This window comes from Tachysurus fulvidraco, chromosome 1, assembly GCF_022655615.1.
Source record: "Tachysurus fulvidraco isolate hzauxx_2018 chromosome 1, HZAU_PFXX_2.0, whole genome shotgun sequence".
NCBI lineage: Eukaryota > Metazoa > Chordata > Actinopteri > Siluriformes > Bagridae > Tachysurus > Tachysurus fulvidraco.
In genome coordinates this window covers 30,719,534-30,739,414 of record NC_062518.1, presented here as the reverse complement: position 1 = coordinate 30,739,414, position 19,881 = coordinate 30,719,534, and the positions used below count along the sequence as shown (strand labels likewise).

At 36.2% G+C, this 19,881-nt stretch overlaps 2 protein-coding genes across 4 annotated transcripts; one reads left to right on the top strand and one right to left on the bottom strand.

The window, feature by feature from the left end:
- Window positions 1-3,963: 3,963 nt before the first annotated feature.
- On the top strand, window positions 3,964-19,624 carry ppp1r15a (protein phosphatase 1, regulatory subunit 15A). Of its 3 annotated transcripts, none has more exons than XM_047810581.1 (3): window positions 3,964-4,120; window positions 6,080-7,940; window positions 19,247-19,624. In XM_047810581.1, exons 2-3 carry the CDS (start codon window positions 6,093-6,095, stop codon window positions 19,472-19,474), a joined length of 2,076 nt encoding a protein of 691 aa, XP_047666537.1. In that variant the 5' UTR covers window positions 3,964-4,120; window positions 6,080-6,092; the 3' UTR covers window positions 19,475-19,624. The 3 variants fall into 3 exon arrangements, with proteins under 3 accessions (XP_047666537.1, XP_027024979.2, XP_027025156.2); XM_027169178.2 differs by lacking the exon at window positions 19,247-19,624 and adding an exon at window positions 8,461-8,962 and having other exon boundaries at window positions 3,965-4,120; XM_027169355.2 differs by lacking the exons at window positions 3,964-4,120; window positions 6,080-7,940 and adding exons at window positions 16,835-17,088; window positions 17,579-18,710.
- Window positions 9,427-14,976, bottom strand: LOC113657423 (leucine-rich melanocyte differentiation-associated protein). Its single transcript, XM_027169182.2, has 5 exons — window positions 14,926-14,976; window positions 14,136-14,428; window positions 13,730-13,912; window positions 13,550-13,627; window positions 9,427-10,089 (listed from the first exon to the last, which is right to left on the bottom strand). The coding sequence occupies exons 2-5, from the start codon at window positions 14,306-14,308 to the stop codon at window positions 9,945-9,947; spliced, it is 579 nt and encodes a 192-aa protein (XP_027024983.1). The 5' UTR covers window positions 14,309-14,428; window positions 14,926-14,976; the 3' UTR covers window positions 9,427-9,944.
- Window positions 19,625-19,881: the final 257 nt, after the last annotated feature.

The window sequence follows — 19,881 nt, the reverse complement described above, 5'->3', positions numbered from 1 at the left end:
GAAAGACCTGGGTGTTATATTAGACAGCAACTTGTCTTTTGAAAATCATATAGCCCATATTACAAAAACAGCCTTCTTACATCTTAGAAATATGGCTAAGAAACATCCTATCTGTATCTGATACTGAGAAGCTAGTTCATGCATTCATGACCTCCAGACTGGACTATTGTAATGCATTAGAACAGTTAGTCCAATATGCAGCTGGAATAGTTCTTACCAGGACAAGAAAATATGATGAAATAACCTCCAAGTTTATCATCTCTAAACTGGCTTCCTGTTAAGTTTAGAATTGATTACAAACTGCTGCTACTTACATACAAGGCTAATCTAAACAGTCTTTTAACACTCTACATTCCTTCACACTCTCTGAGATCACAAAGCTTAGGACTTCTGGTAGTTTCCAGAATATCAAAATGTACAGTGTATTCATATTATCCCAATCTTTGGAATAGCCTTCCTCATAGTGTTCAGAACTCAGACACACTTTCCCAGTTTAAATGTAGATTAAAGACATATCCCTTTAGGCAGTCATGCACATAATCAGGGCTCTAAAGTTTTGAAGAAAAACAAGAGTGACATCTCCAACCCCACCCAAACACAACAATGGGGGTGCCCCCCCCCCCCATTATTTTATAAATGTCATAAAACCTGGGTCCCCTGGTACCATCTCAGGGCCCCCAGTTTGAGAACCACTGGCCTAGAAAACTTGTTCTGAGCAGGTGTTGTCAGTGAACAGGCTGTAAATCTGGTACTCATGAAAAACTGATGCTGATTATCTGATTAACTGGGAGACGCAAGCTATCTCTCTCCTTCATCGCCCGCATCGAGGAAGCCTACGCTTCCATCCAAGCCTTGTAGAGCTACTTCAGCACTTGTAGGTAAAGCCTATATAGCAGCAGGCCAAGCGGGTTCGGCACTGCACACCGTGGCAGTTTCAAGTTTCAGGTTTTTTGGTGCAATAAACGCTGTCAGGATCCAGTTCACTGCCCGGTCAGTTCACTGATGGAGTTCCTGCAGTCTTGCTTTTCTCAGGGCTTGTCCCAGTCTACTTTAAAGGTGTATGTGGTTGCCATCATTGCAAACCACAAAACTGTGCTCGGGTCCTCCTTGGGTGGGCAACCTCTGGTCTTTTGCTTTCTTCCTGGGACCTGGAGGGGAACAGTTTCTGACCTTGAAGATGGCTCTGATCTAGAACAGAGTTTCTGATTTTGACGATGGCTCTGATTCTATCCTTGGCCTGTCTCAAAAGAGTGGGAGATTTGTCTCTAAGGTGCCCGGTATGCCGGGTTGTCTTATCATCCTGCAGGCCTACTGGCCCCTGCCCCATGAGTCGGCAGAACAGGAAAGGCTGCATTTGCTTTGCCCAATAAGGGCCTTAAGGACTTGCTGGAGCTCATGGCATGACTCCTCCACTAGGGAAATCGCCTCGTCCTTGAAGATATTTGTGCTGTGGCAGGTTGGTCCTCTCCGCACCCCTTTCAGGTTCTATAACCTAGACTTGGACCCCACTCCAGGGTCCTAGGTCCTGCAGGGCTATTGTTGTTCTGTTCCCAGTTTGCTCCTGCTCTTTCAAGACCTATGGTATTGGCGTTCCCATAGTGTCAGCCCTGACACAGCCTCAAGTTCCCTCATATACAAATACAATACAAAATACATTGCACGTGTAAACTTGAGTTTAAAGTAAACTTTGTGCATTCCCCTTGAGTACTGTTTATTATGCTAGCATGTTCAGAATTATAATTTTGTAATCCACCACAATCACTTGAACTTAATCATATAATTTCGTCTAATGTTGTCAAATATTGTTTTAAAGTAATCTGACATTGTTATTTATAATGATTTATAGTCTTTTATAACTTTTCTATTTCTAAGACACAGCTATCATGTTTCTGTAACTTTCCTGGTTCTGTAACAAGTCCTACAAAATTATGTCAGTGTAGTCTTTGGGCTCTTAAATTATACACAACAATTACTATTGGCATTCAAATGTAAAACATTCACTTAAAACATGACCCGGCTATGCATACTTACACATACTCCATCCTTTTTCACACTTTACAGTGTATTTATTACTGACTTAAACTTATGTTTACTGACTTAAACATACTATCCGCTTTTTTGCTATTTGTTTCAGAACATTTAAATAAATTCTGACATTTAAAAATATTAATTAATTAATTAAATCTGTAATAAGCATCTAAATAAGGATAGCATTGCACATGTACATTTTCGTGAACACGAGTAATCTAGAAACTGAATTTTTTTGAGGGACAATATTGATTTTGAGAAAAATTTAAATATGAATAAAATTATGTATACTATCTAAAAATGACTGATATCACCACCGTCATTACTGTCAAAAACTACTGCTTTTCTTGTCTTGATGTTTCAAATGAGATCCTTTACTGTTACAATGTTTATATTATTATATAATATTTTCGTATAATAATATTAGTAGAATATGTCTGTATCTAAATGTGGATGAAGAACTTAGCTGTATACATGATGACCACTAGGTGGTGTAGTGTACACATCTGAAGTCACTCACCTAATCAACCCAAGGTTTGTTAGGTTGGTCATTAAAAATTTAACTGTTTTATATACAGTATGGGGATTTTTGAGTAGTTTGATTTACTTGTAATCAATGTACTGGGTCAGACTGCATCCATTAAAGTTTGTGTGTGTGTGTATGTTTCAGTGGGTTTGTGTAAAGTCTGTGTTTACAATACAATAATGTATTGGAGTTGAAAGAGCCTTAAATAATTGTTTCATAAGCTGATACATAATTCAATTAATTACTCACATGGAAAGAAGTGCGCAGGAAAGGATACTTGTCCAGCAGGTTACAGCTGAGGTCCAGGACCTCTAGTGTGTCCGCTGTTTGAAAATGACATCATAAGGAATCTCCAGGATGCTTTGGTATGCATAGGAGAGCCTGGACAATGCCTGTGTGTGTGTGTGTGTGTGTGTGTGTGTGTGTGTGTGTGTGTGTGTGTGTGTGTGTGTGTGTGTGTGTGTGTGTGTGTGTGTGTGTGTGTGTGTGTGTGTGTGTGTGTGTGTGTGTGTGTGTGTGTGTGTGTGTGCGTGCGTGCGTGCGTGTGTGTGTGTGTGCGTGCGTGCGTGTGCGTGCATGCTGAATGTCTTTTTTTATACATATAAAGCCATTCTTTCATGTCAGGAGTCAGGATCACAAGATCTGGATAATTACAATGTTTATTAACATATAATGTTTGGAGCATAGTTTAGCAGTTCATTTATAGGAAACTATATTAAACCTAACGTAAACACTATTTAAAATTGAACTTAATTGTTTCTGTTAGGTTAAAAAAAAAAACACATAGAAATAGAGCTTTTATAGGTAGCAAATAAAGGTTTACTCTAAAATCTCCAGGGACAACAACAGAACACGGTACAAGTGTGAAGCGCGCGCATCTGCCTGAATTTACGACAGTATTACTACAACAGATAAAAACAACCAAGAACTGCTTAGCAACCACAACATTTACATCGAGGTCTTAAAAGATCCAATAAACAAACAAACAAACAAACAAACAATCAAACAAATAAATAAATAAATAAATAAAAGCAAAAAGCACGTATAGTATCTTTGAATCCCTTTTTTGTAAGTTATCCACTGCATAGCGTAGTTTTTATTTTTAATTGAATATTTTTTAATTGAATATACTATTATCCTCTCTCTCTCTCTCTCTCTCTCTCTCTCTCTCTCTCTCTCTCTCTCTCTCTCTCTCTCTCTCTCTCTCTCTCTCTTATATATATATATAAGAGACCATGTCTTATTCATTCATTTATTTATTTATTTATTTTTGTTATATTTTTGTGTATAGATTTAATAAATTATTCCTGTGTCACGTGACCTTGGGTTCCCTTGTATACATCTGTAGCTCCGCCTCCTGTTGTTTACGTCAGACAGACTTTTTAAATGTAAACAGCTGATGCTTTCAAATTCGAAAATAGATTGCTGCTGATTTCAATGCGAATTACTTCATTCTGGCACTGGTTTCTACTCGGAAAACAGCGACTCCTATCGATGGTACAAGCGGTAATAGTTTTTAAGCTAAAAATCATCCCTGGAGCATCAGACAGACGTTATTTATCAGAGGTAAGAGGTTCTAGTTAACTGTTTTGTCCAACTCAAACAACGTGAAAAAACATGTTCATAGTATCTTCCAAAAATATTAGAAAACTTTCTTTGAGTTGGATCCCAGGTGACCACACAATCTGGTAAATTTCAATTGTGAATATAAAACTAGAATATTTACAGCAGAAATATCACGACCTAATGAACCTTATAGAGATTTTTGATGTGAACTGTGTTTAAAAAGTATTTCTTTGTCTTCGGATTTGATCTCTTACCATCTTATATTTAGTGGAGATTTGAACTGTATGATGGATACAGCCATGGATTGCTCCAACCCTAAAAGTGTTCCTCTTTAAAAAGATCTCAGATTTCTGCTGGGTATATGACTCAGCTTGGCTGTGAAGATCCATGAAGGTTTTTATTTTCTGATAAAAAAAAGAATTCTCTTGCTTTTCACATGTGCATGTACTTAAGGATAGATTATTTCTTTACTGATAAAAGGCTTATACTTGCCTTTTATAGAATACTCTGCCATTGTTGAATCAGATCACACATCCCTTATGCTTGATATTTGTTTTTCTTTTAACTACCTAACAAGACTATCATGTAGACTAAACACAACTTTACTTTCAGATGACAGTCTTTGCCAATTTATATATCCTGTGCAATTGACAATTTTCTACTAACGAATAATAAAAAAAAACTCTATATCACCATCACTATTATCGCAGACGTTCAAGGTTGTAATAAGGGGAGAAATAATATCATACACTGCCTCACATAATGAATAAAGCAAACAAACACAGGAGAAACATATCAAATCTATACAGAAAATTGACCATCAGTACGCTATGGCCTCATCAGCAGAACTATATAAAGAAAAACTGAGCCTAGTTAGGTGTAGTGATATTATCAGTATCACTGATAATATTTTTGAGAATTACAATGGTCTGGTTCAAAAGTTTAATGTTCAAAAGTCAAATTTCATTTCACTATCTTCATTTTGTCACTTTATCCAAGCCAATTGTTCTGTATTTTCTCAAATGCCCTCTGAATCACGATTAGACTTGGTTTTTAAATACCCTAAATTTAATTATGGCATTTCTAAACATATCACTAGAGAAGATCAAATCGGAATTGATTGGAAAGTTAGGAATTAACATATCCAATGGCACCTGGAATAAATCTGTTGACAATAAATAGGACTTCATCTTGTCCAAGGCTCAGATTCAGATGAAGGTTCTCTGCTGTATTCACTATAGTAAAACCAAATTGGCCAAACCTTACCCAAATATAGATGAAACTTGTTATTGTTGCAATTCATCATAGGCAGATCTAACCCATAGACATTTTTTGGTTTTACATTTTTTAAATTTTAAACTTTGCATTTAAATTCTCCATAACCCAAAAATGGCTTTGTTTGGTTTCACAAGTGACCACATTCACATAAGTAAAGATAAAGAGGATGCATTGTCATTTGCAACATTTTTAATTTAGAAGTTTTATTTTAGAATGGAAAGCAATTCCACCTAAACTGTCATCTTGGCTTAATGATTTAAAGATGTTTCTAAAAACTGAAAAAATCAAATATTTTCTCATGGGATCAACCAAAACATTTTACAAAATGTGAGACCCTTTTTATAACCTATATTGAGAAGAATGAACTCTTTCCTCTTTGAGGACCTATCCCCCAGCATTCTGATAAATAATAATAATAATAAAAAAGAGAGAAAAAAATCTATACTCATATTAAATGAAACAAGAGTATAAGATTTCTTTAAAATATTTCAAGTACAACATTTTTCTAGTCCTTTAGAAAAACCCTGTTTTATAAACTTTACACTGTGATTTCTTACAGAGTAATTGTGTCAGTCAATATTTTTTGTGTTACAGAACATTGTCTTTAGACTGCAGGAAAGTCATACATCACTGTATGACTGTTATAGATTTACTAAGCATAAACATGTTCTTGTTTAACAGAGAAACAGTGGTCATGACCAGGAACAGTGAAATCAAAATGCCCACAAATTTGGAGAAAACTGTAAATCCACAAATAAAGGCAATGATCAATTCTGATCAGCTGGCAGTGGCAGAAGTTCTGCAGGATGATCATAGCCACTGTGAAACAGAATGGAGGCAGGAAGAAGATCTGTCAGATGATGGAGCTTCAGAGATGTCTCCAGAGAACAGAGAGTTATGGGACTCCGTTTTGAACAACAGTGATCCCTACAGTCCACTCTGCTTCACCTGCCCTGCTGAAGTAAAAGCTGCAGACAGTGTTCATTGTAATGATGATGAACTTGTTCCTTCTAATCTTCAAGAGACAACAACTGAATGGAGTGAGGAAGAGCATACTGACTGGTCAGACGAAGGAGCCTCAAAGGTCAGAGAGTTATGGGACTCCTTATTGAAAAACAGTGCTACCTACAGACCGCTCTGCTTCCCCTGCCCTGCTGAAGTAAATGCTTCAGAAAATGATCGTTGTGATGATGATGATAATTACGATGACGACGATGAACTTGTTTCTTCTGATTCTCAAGAGACAGAACCTGAATGGAGTGAGGAAGAGTATAGTGATTGGTCAGATGAAGGATATTCAGAGATGTCTCCAGAGAACAGTGATTTACGGGACTCCTTCTTGAACAACAGTGATCCCTACAGTCCACTCTGCTTCTTCTGCAATGCTGAAGCAAATGCTTCAGACAATGTTCATTGTGATGATGATGAACTTGTTTCTTCTGATTCTCAAGAGACAGAACCTGAATGGAGTGAGGAAGAGGATAGTAATTGGTCAGATGAAGGATATTCAGATATGTTTTCAGAGAGCAGAGACTTATGGGACTCCTTCTTGAACAACAGCAATCCCTACAGCCCTCTCTGCTTCTCCTGCCCTACTGAAGTAAATGCTTCAGACAGTGATCAATGTGATGATGAACTTGTTCCTTCTAATAATCAAGAGACAGAATATAAATGGAGTGAGGAAGAGGATAGTGATTGGTCAGATGAAGGAGATTCAGAGATGTCTCCAGAGAACAGAGAATTATGGGACTCCTTCTTAAACAACAGCGATCCTTACAGCCCACTCTGCTTCTTATGCCCTACTGAAGTAAATGCTTCAGACAGTGATCAATGTGATGATGAACTTGTTCCTTCTAATAATCAAGAGACAGTATATAAATGGAGTGAGGAAGAGGATAGTGATTGGTCAGATGAAGGGGATTCAGAGATGTCTCCAGAGAACAGAGAATTATGGGACTCCTTCTTAAACAACAGCGATCCTTACAGCCCACTCTGCTTCTTATGCCCTACTGAAGTAAATGCTTCAGACAGTGATCAATGTGATGATGAACTTGTTCCTTCTAATAATCAAGAGACAGTATATAAATGGAGTGAGGAAGAGGATAGTGATTGGTCAGATGAAGGAGATTCAGAGATGTCTCCAGAGAACAGAGAATTATGGGACTCCTTCTTAAACAACAGCGATCCTTACAGCCCTCTCTGCTTCTCCTGCCCTACTGAAGTAAATGCTTCAGACAGTGATCAATGTGATGATGAACTTGTTTCTTCTAATAATCAAGAAACAGAATCTGAATGGAGTGAGGAAGAGGATAGTGATTGGTCAGATGAAGGAGGAGATTCAGAGATGTCTCCAGAGAACAGAGAGTTATGGGACTCTTTCATGAACAACAGTGATCCCTACAGCCCTCTCTGCTTCTCCTGCCCTGCTGGACTGAAAATAAAGGCATCAGAGGTTAAACAAAAACACACACCTTCCAGCCCCACAGCCAGAGAGGTTGAGGAGCACAATCCTGACCAGAGTACAAAGGAAAGCGCTAAGAAGGTGTGTCTATATTACATCAATATTACATCATGGGTTTATTGTATGTAATCATGTGGCAAGATTGGGGATATTTGGATATAAGAATTGAGAATATATCCATCAAAGGAATAGTGAATATTTGCAGGAATTAAGTGTTGGTTACAGGGAAAGATTCCTAAACAGAGCGCTGCTTGCTGAGAATAATGATGCAACAGTGTGCAAGTCACAAGAAAGATGTTGAATTCCAATTTAGCTGCTCTTGACTACAAAAAATGTTATGATTCTTTTTCTTCAAAATGTCACAATCAATGATGAGGCTCATATAGGACTCAATTTGTTTAACAAATACATGTGTAATTTGTATATGCACTCAAAAGCATGGAAAACCTGTAGGATGTCTGCTCGCTGCATCATGCATCTTAATAATCGTTTATTCTTAGAGGTTTCAGAGTTTTGTTCTGCACCATGTTGGTGTGTTATTTTACCTTATTTTCATTTATTTATTAGAATTTGTTTCTCACTCTGAATTTGTCATTTCCAGGTGTGTTTCAGTGAGGAGGTGACCATACACACCCTCGAGGCATGGGGCTTTGCAAGCCAGGCAGCACGAGACGGATCGTGCTGGATGAAGATGGCAATAGATCGACTCCATTTCAAAAGGAGAGTAGAGATAGCTGGACAGCTCATCAGCCCGTGCCTCACAGCTCAGCACAGAGCCAGAGTTTTGGGCAGTCTGAGGAGCCACTCTGATATTTTAGAAGTTCAGTGATTGCAAACTTTTGTAGTTTTATATATGTGTGTGTGTGTGTGTGTGTGTGTGTGTGTGTGTGTGTGTGTGTGTGTGTGTGTGTGTGTGTGTGTGTGTGTGTGTGTGTGTGTGTGTGTGTGTGTGTGTGTGTGTGTAAAATGCAATTGTGGCAGCTTTTTTTTTTATTATTTTGTATATATGATTTTATTATATTTACCTCAATACACTGAAGTTGCTGCACTGTGAATCACTCTTTGTTGGTTAAATAAAGATTACATTAACCTTTTGAACTAAATTTGCCCATTTAGCTGGTGTTTTTACCTGAAAATGTTTTGCTCAAGGATCTAACTATGCCAGCTTGGTAGTATTGGGATCTGATCTAAATGCTGGCAGAAATGAGTACATTTGACAGATCAGGAAAAAGAAAGCACAAGTGGAAAGTCATTGTACACAGTGCTGTGCACAGAGCCAGAGTTTTGGACAGACTGAGGAGCCACTTTGATGGTATATTAGATTGTGATTGTGTTTAAATAAAGATTACATGACCTCATGGCTGGTGTAACAAAAATGTTGTGCTCAATGATCCAGCAATGCAGGCTTGATAATACTGGGATTTGACCTAAATGTGTAAACTAGTAACACTCTGACAGAAATGAGTACATCTGACAGAGCAGGAAAGAGAAAGAAAGTGAAAGTGAACTAACCAGTAAAAACCTGCAGGATTGTTATACATTATACAGGCAAAGTGGACTAAATAAGCCATTTTGAGCCTTTTTTATTGTGGACAAAACCATCCTTTAACGATAATCACAGAGCAATATACAGCTAAAATATCATATTATGTCATATCTCTATAAAGCAAACATTAGCAAACTCAGGTCAGTAAATGACATTTATCAACCATTGTATTCTTATGTTTCCAGTTTGATAGCCACAGTCTCAAAATCTCTCATGAATCACTTTCATGAGACAAAAGGGCAATCTTAATTTTCTTTATGTAAAATATACAAAGTATTGTGGAATATGAAATAATGTTTTATATTTGTGTATACTTTATACTTGTTCATATTGTTCAACATTCATTATAAAAAAAGAAAGTTGGTTTAAGTGTAAAACAACAATTATCTTGCATTTGTATCTGCTAGATTTCATGTCATTGCATATCAACACCATGTAGCTGTGAGCTATTTCATGTTCATCTGCATGGGTATTTCTTAGCAACAATAAAGGTGAAGCTTGACTTAGAGCTCAGTAGCATTAGCTAGATGTAGAAACTGTCAGTGATGGAGCTCCTTCCTTCTTTTACTACCATCTCTGCTCTTCTGCATCCAGTAAGTCTTCCTGGCCTGTGCTCTATCTTTCTCCTGCACCTCGGTGTCATCCAGCACCTCCAGACTGGGGATCTGACTGATAACATACTGCCTGGAAAATATAAGTGGACCCAAATCATAACCCCTCCTATTGAAATCAATAGGAATCTTTGTTTAATTACCGTAATTGCAAAACCCAAAATTTCTGTTCACAATTGAGAAAGAAATACATTTAAGCTTATTTAAACCAAATGTAAGCAAAAGTGTTTTATCAAGACATATGAGCCCATTAGACACTGCACATTACTAGCACATTAGACATTGCCCCCATACGATTAAAGAAGGTTGTAGACAAAACACCTGCAATATTGTATAATTGACATATTCAGACCCTTATAAGTGCAACTCATAATCTCGAAGGAAAGTGGAGAAAAAGTAAACTAGAGGTTTTTAGAATTGCAGACAAGGACAGTATGTCCAGCCATAGATAGGCTCTAAAAGCTGCTAGGGCTGAGCACCTGAATAAACTCATAAAAAATAACCAAAATAATTCTAGGTTTGTATTTATCAGTAGCTAAATTAACAAAAAAAATGAGATATCTGAAAACACTATTCCAGTCTACTGATAAAATTGAAAGTATCAGGAACAAAATAGTTGATGTTCAACCCGTGACAGCGTCTCATGATCCAGTCTCACCTAAAGCTCTACATTCACAACTAGAGTGCTTTACAAGTATAGGACAGTAAGAGCTAAATAAACTTATTACTACAGCTAGTTTAACAACATGTCTGTTAGATCCCATTCTAACTATATTACTGAAATAATGGTTACTTCTTAATATTATTAGCTCCTCATTATCTTAAGGTCACGTCCATACTTCAAGTTGCCAGTTATAAAGAAACCTACATGTAATTAAGAAACCTAATTTAGACCCTAACTACCTATCAAACCACAACTACCCATTTCAAAACATATATTTATATCCAAAATATTAGAAAAGGTTGTGTCTGTTCAACTGTGCGTCTTCTTGCAAGAGAACAATATCTTTGAAGAGTTTCAGTCAGGTTTCCTGCTCCATCATAGCACAGAATCTGCACTTGTTAAAGTTACAAATGACCTGTTTTTAGCTTTGGACCAAGAATATTAGTTCTACTTGAATTTAATGTTGCATTCGAAACTATAGATCACAACATTCTTCTAAATCACTTACAAAATTAGGCAGGTATTCAGGGACAGGCTTTAAGTTGGTTTAGATCCTACCTGTCTGATACCATTTTGTAGATTTCAATTTATTGCCATTTAATTTTGGGGTCCATCAAGGATCAGTTCTAGGACTTCTGCTTTTCTCAATTTACATGCTTCCCTTGGGAAACATCATTAGAAGGCATGGGATTAGCTTCTATTGTTATGCGGACAATACTCAATGTTAAGTCAATGCTGACTATATATCTCATCAAAACCAGATGAAATATCTAAAATGTCTAGGTTAACCGAGTGCATTAAAGATATAAAAGTTTGGATGACCTGTAAAGGTTGGATTTTTTATTGTTATATTCTGATTGTTAAAGACAGAAATATTACTTATCTGTACACAGAAGCTCTCACAATTCAACTTCCTTTTAAAATATGTACCATTACTACTAGCTTAACAGTGAAAGACCTGGGTGTTATATTAGACAGCAACTTGTCTTTTGAAAATCATATCTCACATATTACAAAGGCCATATTTCTTACACCTTAGAAATATGGCTAAGAAACATCCTATCTGTATCTGATGCTGAGAAGCTAGTTCATGCATTCATGACCTCGTTTGAGGATATCATCCCCAATCAATACACAACTGCTGGACTGTATATTTATAATCACACCCTCCAGTGTCACCCAAATGATGATGGGTTCCATTTTGAGTCTGGTTCCTCTCAAGGTTTCTTTCTCTTCCATCTAAGGGAGTTTTTCCTTGCCACAGTCTACTCAGTCACCTCAGGCTTGCTCATTGGGGATAAATACTTAACACATTTAAACATGAGTCTAATATTAATCTGGAAATTTTGTATTATGTTAATATTCATATATTATTACTTTTTTGTATTATGTTCTGTAAAGCTGCTTTGAGGCAATGTCCATTGTTAAAAGCAGTATACAAAAAAATTTGAAGAGAATTGAAATAAATATACAAGACGGTAGTGGTGATATTGTGTGACGTGAAATGCCCACACAAGTGTCTTCATCACTAGGGTTCTTTGTGCATAGCTAGATAGCACAAAAGAGCTTATTACAATAGCACATTTGTGTGTGGCTGCTTTCCCACATATTATGTCTATAAAATTTATCCCTTTCATACAATAAAAAAAAACATTGCACATTGAGTTTAAAGTAAACTTTGTGCATTCCCCTGATTACTGTTCATTAAGCTAGCATGTTCATAATTAGCATTTTGTAATCCAGCACAATTACTTAAAATTAGTCATAGAATTTCATCTAATATTGTAAAATATTGTTTTAAAGTAATCTGGCATTGTTATTTATAATAATTTATAACCTTACAATGTCATTAGATGAAAATCCAACTTTTCTATTTCTAAGACACAGCCATCATGTTTCTGTAACTTTCCTGGTTTTTATCATGTAACCCATAATATACTACATAAGTCCTACAAAATTATATCAGTGTAATCTTTGGTTTCTAAATATATACATGACAACTAATATTCACATTCAAATGTAAAACATATACTTAAAACATGACCCGGTTACACATACTTACACATACTACATCCTTTTTCACACTTTACATGCTTTCATAAAACAACACAATACATGTAGATATAATTTTGTAAGGCAATAGATATCACAGTCATGTAGATTTCTAATATTCTTGTGAGTGTTTTTATTACTAACTCATAAATTCATTACAAATCTGAGGTAAAAATCTTAATTTCAGTGTGTATTTAACAGGAAGAGACTTAAACGTACTATGTGCTTTTTTTTGCAATTTGTTTCAGAAGAAAATCTAACATTTATATAAAATCGAATTTTTTTAATAATAATGAATTAATTATAATTATTAATCACATTTTTTATTAACATTTGGGCAAAATAACATTTGTAAGAAGCATTTAAATAGCCATAGGAATGCACATGTACATTTTCATGAACATGAGTAATCTAGAAACTGAATTTTTTGGGGGGAAATCTGATTTTTCACTGATTTTGAATCAGTTTAAAAATTAATTTAATTATGTATACTTCTATCTGAAAATGACTGTTATGACATTCCTGCCAAAAACTACTGATTTTCGTCCTTTACTGTCACAATGTTTATATTATTATGTAATATTTTTGTATAATTATATTAGTAGAATGTCTGTATCTAAATGTGGATGAAGAACGTAGCTGTATACATGATGACCACTAGGTGGTGTAGTGTACACATCAGAAGTCATGTGCTGTTTATTTCTGCATCCTAAACTTCTTCAATCTTTAAAACACTGAAACAAACCAATGTTTATGAGGTTGGTCATTTAAAATGGAACTGTTTTATATGTGGGGATTTTTTAGTAGTTTGATTTACCTGTAATCAATGTACTGGGTCAGACTGCCTCCATTAAAGTAACTGGGTGCTGCCTCATTGTTCATCATACTAAGTATTCTGTAATCAGATGACAACATAGTCAGCATCTACTCAGACTCGAGAACACTGAGGATTAAACTGTTGTTAATACAGAAACAGACATATCCAAGCGGAGCCTACTTGATATTGGGGAACTTGCAGCGTATCTCTTCAACTATGATGGGAAGGTTTCTTATTTTGTTCTTGTTGATCCACAGTGTGGTGACACTTGGCATGTAGGGGAACTTGACATGAGAGCTGTAGTTGTTCCCATCCAGGATGAGAGTGCTCAGCTTGTCCAGCTCCCCCAGAAGAGCCGGGCTCCTTTAATTGGCTTAGTTAGGGCAAAATGTGATATGAAAAAAATTGTGGCAAATATTCATGCCAGAAGGTTTGTGGGTGTGTGTTACAATGTGTGTGTGTTCATGTAAATCTGTGTTTAAAATACAATAATGTTTGGAGTTGAAAGAGCCTTAAATGGTTGTTTCATAAGCTGATACATAATTCAATTAATTACACACGGAACAAAAAGCACAGGAAAGGATACTCATCCAGCAGGTTATAACTGAGGTCCAGGACCTCTAGTGTGTTCCGCTGTTTGAAAATGACATCATAAGGAATCTCCAGGAGGCTTTGGTATGCAAAGGAGAGCCTCTTCAATTCTATTGTGGAGTGTCCTGGAGCCCCTGGCTCCAGTACACTACTCTCAACAACCTCCATACACTCAGCCCTCGGTGTCAGGTCACATAGTGAACACTGATCAGCTGACCAGACCAGTCATGGCATTCTATACCAATATGCAGTCATGCAGCCATGAATCTGGAGTCTATCCCAGGAAAACTGGTCATGAAAGATTAATCTTCAGTAATTTGCAAATGTTTTAGAGTATTTGCAGCTTTGTGGCATATCATTTTGCATTGAAAGTAAGATTCAAATGTCCAGTGTGAATAAATGAACCAAAAGCATTGGTATTTATTTTGGTTTTTATACACATAGAAAGTGTCAAGCAAATATTCTAAAAAAACAACAACAACAAAAAAAAAACCTCAAACTGAATATGGAGATAAAACTGAAAAACTCACTACCTATGTATAGAGATTATTTTCATTTTTAAATCTAAAGCTCTTCATACAAACAATCCCATTTTTTTCAAAATCTATCATTCCTACCAATAGAAAAATGGATTCATATCACCATTAATCATGGGTAATTTACTGAAAATTGAATAATGACCATGCAGTTACACACTAATATGCTACACTAGTGGGTCAATGCAACCATAGGATAAAATGTATAAATAGTATACATTATATATTAATGAACATAATGCTGCTCACCGATGTAAGCTGGCTTCCCCAGTAGGTTGTGCCTGTGTGTGTGTGTGTGTGTGTGTGTGTGTGTGTGTGTGTGTGTGTGTGTGTGTGTGTGTGTGTGTGTGTGTGTGTGTGTGTGTGTGTGTGTTGAATGTCTTTTTTTATACACATAAAGACCTTCTTTCATGTCTGGAGTCAGGATCACAAGATCTGGATAATTACATTGTTCATTAACCCTTTACTGGTGGTACAAATAAATAGGTCAAATGCACTGAAGCTTCTCAACACTATGGCAGTTTTTAGTGGTGCTTTAAGTAGTGGTCAATGATTTACTAAGAAAGTACTGCACACTGCAGGTAACATGTTACATACAGCACATCACATATTTATTACTTATTATTCTCTTATTTCTTATCAGTTAATATTTTTAAACTTATATTCCTAAATTTACTTTAGTTTTATAAGCAGTCTAGGAGGATTGTCGAGGTTTTCATTTGACTGCTAGTTGTATACTGTTTATAACTGTGTACATACTAAATAAAAATCTTAAATCTCTACTGAGTAAAAATGTTAGAAGTTTGTCTAAAACATCATTTTAATCTCTGCAAGTTAATATGAAGTAGATGCCTTATTTTGCTTATTAAATATTGACATATTGAGCATGAGAAGGTCAGAGCAGATGATGAATTGGCAAGATTCTTGAGTTGTTTTCTATAGTGGTGAAGCTGATTGAATTTTACATTTAAATGACTGTTTGTGTATCCTACTAACAATTTATAATCACACCTGTCAGTGTCACCCAAATGAGGATGGGTTTGAGTCTGGTTTCTCTCAAGGTTTTTTCTCTTCTATCTGATGGAGTTTTTCCTCACCACAACCTTTAGTCTTGCACATTAGGGATAAATACACATCCATTTAAATATAAATCTAGTAGTAATCTCTAATTTTTTGTACTATATTTCTATATGTTCTGTGAAGCTGCTTTAAGACAATGTCCATTGCTAAAAGCGCTATACAAATCAAAATGAATTGAAATTGAATTGAAATGACTGGAGCCCATTTGAAGAAGAATATTAAATCCAAAAATTATTTTTAGATTTTTTTTTTTGAAACTGTAATGAAGTAAGAGCATTAAATTCATCAAAGTTTAAATATAAACCAGAATAATACTTCAGTATAACAAAGAAAAACTACTCTGGTATATTCCACCATGAATTAAGAAACTTAACAATTAACACTAGTACATTTTATAAAGTGTCTCAGCAATGCATTTTTGCTAGCTTAACCGATGATTATAAATAATTCTTATTCCTTCGCAAATTTACAATAGATCTAATATACAGACTTCTACTGTATTTATTTATTTATTTATTTATTTATATTTTTTTCTTTTCCCTCTGTTCATTTTGTTTGCATTTCTCTTTCCAAATATGGATATGACGCAATCCAGCAACAATTCTAAATTATTTATTTATTTATTTATTTATTTATTTATTTACACAATTACATGAATTAAATATGACATTAATCATAATTAATTAATTCATTAATTAATTAAAACTGCTCTAAATATGCTGATACAAAGTGCTAGAAAAAGACAAAATTCAAAAAATAATAAAAATTAATATAAAAAAAACATTTTTTTTAAATCAACAAACAAATAAATAGCACAAACACAAGCTATTTAATGGATTAAATTTTTTTTATTATATTATAAGAGGTGTGAGTCAGGGTTTTGTTTTCCTGTCTCTCAGGCTGGGTTTTGTTTTGCATTCCCATGTTCATATGACGAAACTCCACCACAATCCCACAGAAGCTGCTGCTGCTGCTGTCTCTTTCTCGAAACGTCACGAAACACGTCCAGGTCACGTGACTTTCGGGTTGCCTGGGTTTGGAAAATTCGTCGCTCCGCCTACATTTGCTGACGTCAGACGAGGTTTCTATATAAATAGCTTGTGTCGCTCACAGTGAGACACCGACTGACACGAAAACAGATTTACATACTATACAACGAGGAAGCTTTCTGGCGATAGACAAACATTCGGAGGATTATTACTTCATTATGGCACTGGTTTATACTCGGTATACATCGACTGCTTTTGATCGTTTAAACAGTTATAGTATTTCTGCTAGAAATCGTCACTGGAGCGCGAGACAGGCGACTGGCTGAACTGTTATTGATCAGAGGTAAGAGAAATATTTCTCAATTCTGTCTAACTCAAATATAAATAGAAATACATGTTGTTGTTGTTTATAGTCTATTCCGAAGGTATCAGAAAACTTTTCATGTATGGGCTGTAACCATGGTTACCACGCATGCGTACGTGACTCATTTCACGCAGTGTACGTGATGTCCGTGACTAAACATGTACCAGATTATAATCTCTATTATGTTTATATAAAACTAGAATATTCACAGCAGAAATATCATTGGGGGCTATGATTCTTAGTTCTTAAATTCTTAGCTCTGTTTTTGACCTCTTCCCCGAGGTTTATTATTTAAAGCTGTGTCATAAATAATACATGGAAATGTTAATGTAATATGGAGTCTGGTTATGAACTGCAATATCTTCATTAAGCAAGAATGTAAATTTTTCTTAAGATTAAGTACAACATTTTTCTAGTCTTTTAGAAGGACCCTGTTTTTAACACTGTACTTCTTCTTTTTGTCTTCCAGAGTTATTGTGACAGCAATGGGACCATTTTCCACCCTTCTGAATGATCTATTCTCTTGTTGGAGGCCACGACACAAAACCCCTACGCTATTGTCCTTGAAGCTTGCTTTTTTCTTTCCTGCCATGACCAAGACAACTGAAATTCGACCCTTCAGTTCATACAGGGGAAAGTTAGTCAATTTTGTGTTACAGAACATTTGCTTTTTTCTGTGTGAAGTCTTCAGGAAAGTCCTACATCACTGTGTGACCGTTCTAGAGTTACTAAGCATAAACATGTTCTTGTTTACCAGAGAAACAGTGGTCATGACCAGGAACAGTGAAATCAGAATGGCCACCATTTTTGAGAAAACTGTTAATCCACAGATAAAGGCAATGATCAATTCTGATCAGCTGGCAGGGGCAGATGTTCTGCTCACAGACTGGCTTGAATGTCAGTCTGAAAAGCAGGATGATCATAGTGACTATGAAACTGAATGGAGTGAGGAAGAAGATTTGTCAGATGAAGGATATTCAGAGATGTCTCCAGAGAACAAAGAGTTATGGGACTCCTTCTTGAACAACAGCGATGCCTACAGTCCACTCTGCTTCTCCTGCCCTACTGAAGTAAAAGCTTCAGTCAGTGATCAATGTGATGATGAACTTGTTTCTTCTAATCAAGACTCAGAATATAAATGGAGTGAGGAAGAGGATAGTGATTGGTCAGATGAAGGAGGAGATTCAGAGATGTCTCCAGAGAACAGAGAATTATGGGACTCCTTCTTAAACAACAGCGATCCTTACAGCCCTCTCTGCTTCTCCTGCCCTACTGAAGTAAATGCTTCAGACAGTGACCAATGTGATGATGATAAACTTGTTCCTTGTAATCATCAAGAAACAGAATCTGAATGGAGTGAGGAAGAGGATAGTGATTGGTCAGATGAAGGAGGAGATTCAGAGATGTCTCCAGAGAACAGAGAGTTATGGGACTCTTTCATGAACAACAGTGATCCCTACAGCCCTCTCTGCTTCTCCTGCCCTGCTGAACTGAAAATAAAGGCATCAGAGGTTAAACAAAAACACACACCTTCCAGCCCCACAGCCAGAGAGGTTGAGGAGCACAATCCTGACCAGAGTACAAAGGAAAGTGCTAAGAAGGTATGTCTATATTACATCAATATTACATCATGCGTTTATTGTATGTAATCAGGTGGCAAGACTGGGGATATCTGGATATAAGAATTGAGTGACAATGACTGTCAACTTGTGTGTGTGTGTGTGATGGATTATACCATCAAAAGAATAGTGAATATTTGCAGTATTAAATGTTGGTTACAGGGAAAGGTTCCTAAACAGAGCGCTGCTTGCTGAGAATAGTGATGCAACAGTGTGCAAGTCACAAGAAAAGATGTTGAATTTTAACTTCGCTGCTCTTGACGACAAAGTCATGATGTATTTTTCTTCAATGATGAGGCTCAAATAGGACTCGCTTTGTATAACAAATACATGTGTAATTTATATATGTACTCAAATGCATGGAAAACCTGTAGGATGTCTGCTCGCAGCATCATGCATCTTACTAATCCTTACTTCTTAGAGGTTTCAGAGTTTTGTTCTGCATTTTGGTGTTATTTTACCTTATTTACATTTATTTGTTTAGAATTTGTTTCTCACTCTGAATTCATCATTTCCAGGTGCGTTTCAGTGAGGAGGTGACCATACACACCCTCGAGGCATGGGGCTTTGCAAGCCAGGCAGCACGAGACGGGTCGTGCTGGATGGAGATGGCGAGAGATCGAGACCGTTTCAAAAAGAGAGTAGAGAAAGCTGTAGAGCTCATCAGCCCGTGCCTCACAGCTCAGCACAGAGCCAGAGTTTTGGACCGACTGAGGAGCCACTCTGATATTTTAGAAGTTCAGTGATTGCAAACTTTTGTAGTTTTTGTGTGTGTAATACAATTATGGCAGCTTTTTTTATTTTGTATATACGGTTTTATATTTACCTCAATACACTGAAGTTACTGCACTGTGAATCACTCTTTGTTGGTTAAATAAAGATTACATTAACTTTTACATTTGCCCATTTGTCTAGTGCTTTTATCTGAAAATGTTTTGCTGAAGGATCTAGCTATGCCAACTTGGTAGTATTGAGATTTGTTCTAAACTCTGACAGAAATGAGTACATCTGACAGATCAGGAAAAAGAAAGCACAAGTGGAGAGTCATTGTACACAGCACAATGCAGCGAGAATGCAGAATGGGATATTGTTCATTGCAAATACACAAATGCCCACTAGGAGGTTAGAATTAATTGATCTGTACTACTTCTAC

Excerpts from the sequence above, each read along its gene's own strand:
- ppp1r15a (XM_047810581.1), top strand. The coding sequence starts at position 6,093 with ATGACCAGGAACAGTGAAATCAAAATGCCCACAAATTTGGAGAAAACT. Across the intron at positions 7,941-19,246 it reads CAAAGGAAAGCGCTAAGAAG|GTGCGTTTCAGTGAGGAGGT; the intron begins GTGTGTCTATAT and ends CATCATTTCCAG.
- LOC113657423 (XM_027169182.2), bottom strand. The coding sequence starts at position 14,308 with ATGGAGGTTGTTGAGAGTAGTGTACTGGAGCCAGGGGCTCCAGGACAC. Across the intron at positions 13,913-14,135 it reads AGTTATAACCTGCTGGATGA|GAGCCCGGCTCTTCTGGGGG; the intron begins GTATCCTTTCCT and ends AGCCAATTAAAG. Across the intron at positions 10,090-13,549 it reads ACCCAGTACATTGATTACAG|GCAGTATGTTATCAGTCAGA; the intron begins GTAAATCAAACT and ends TATATTTTCCAG.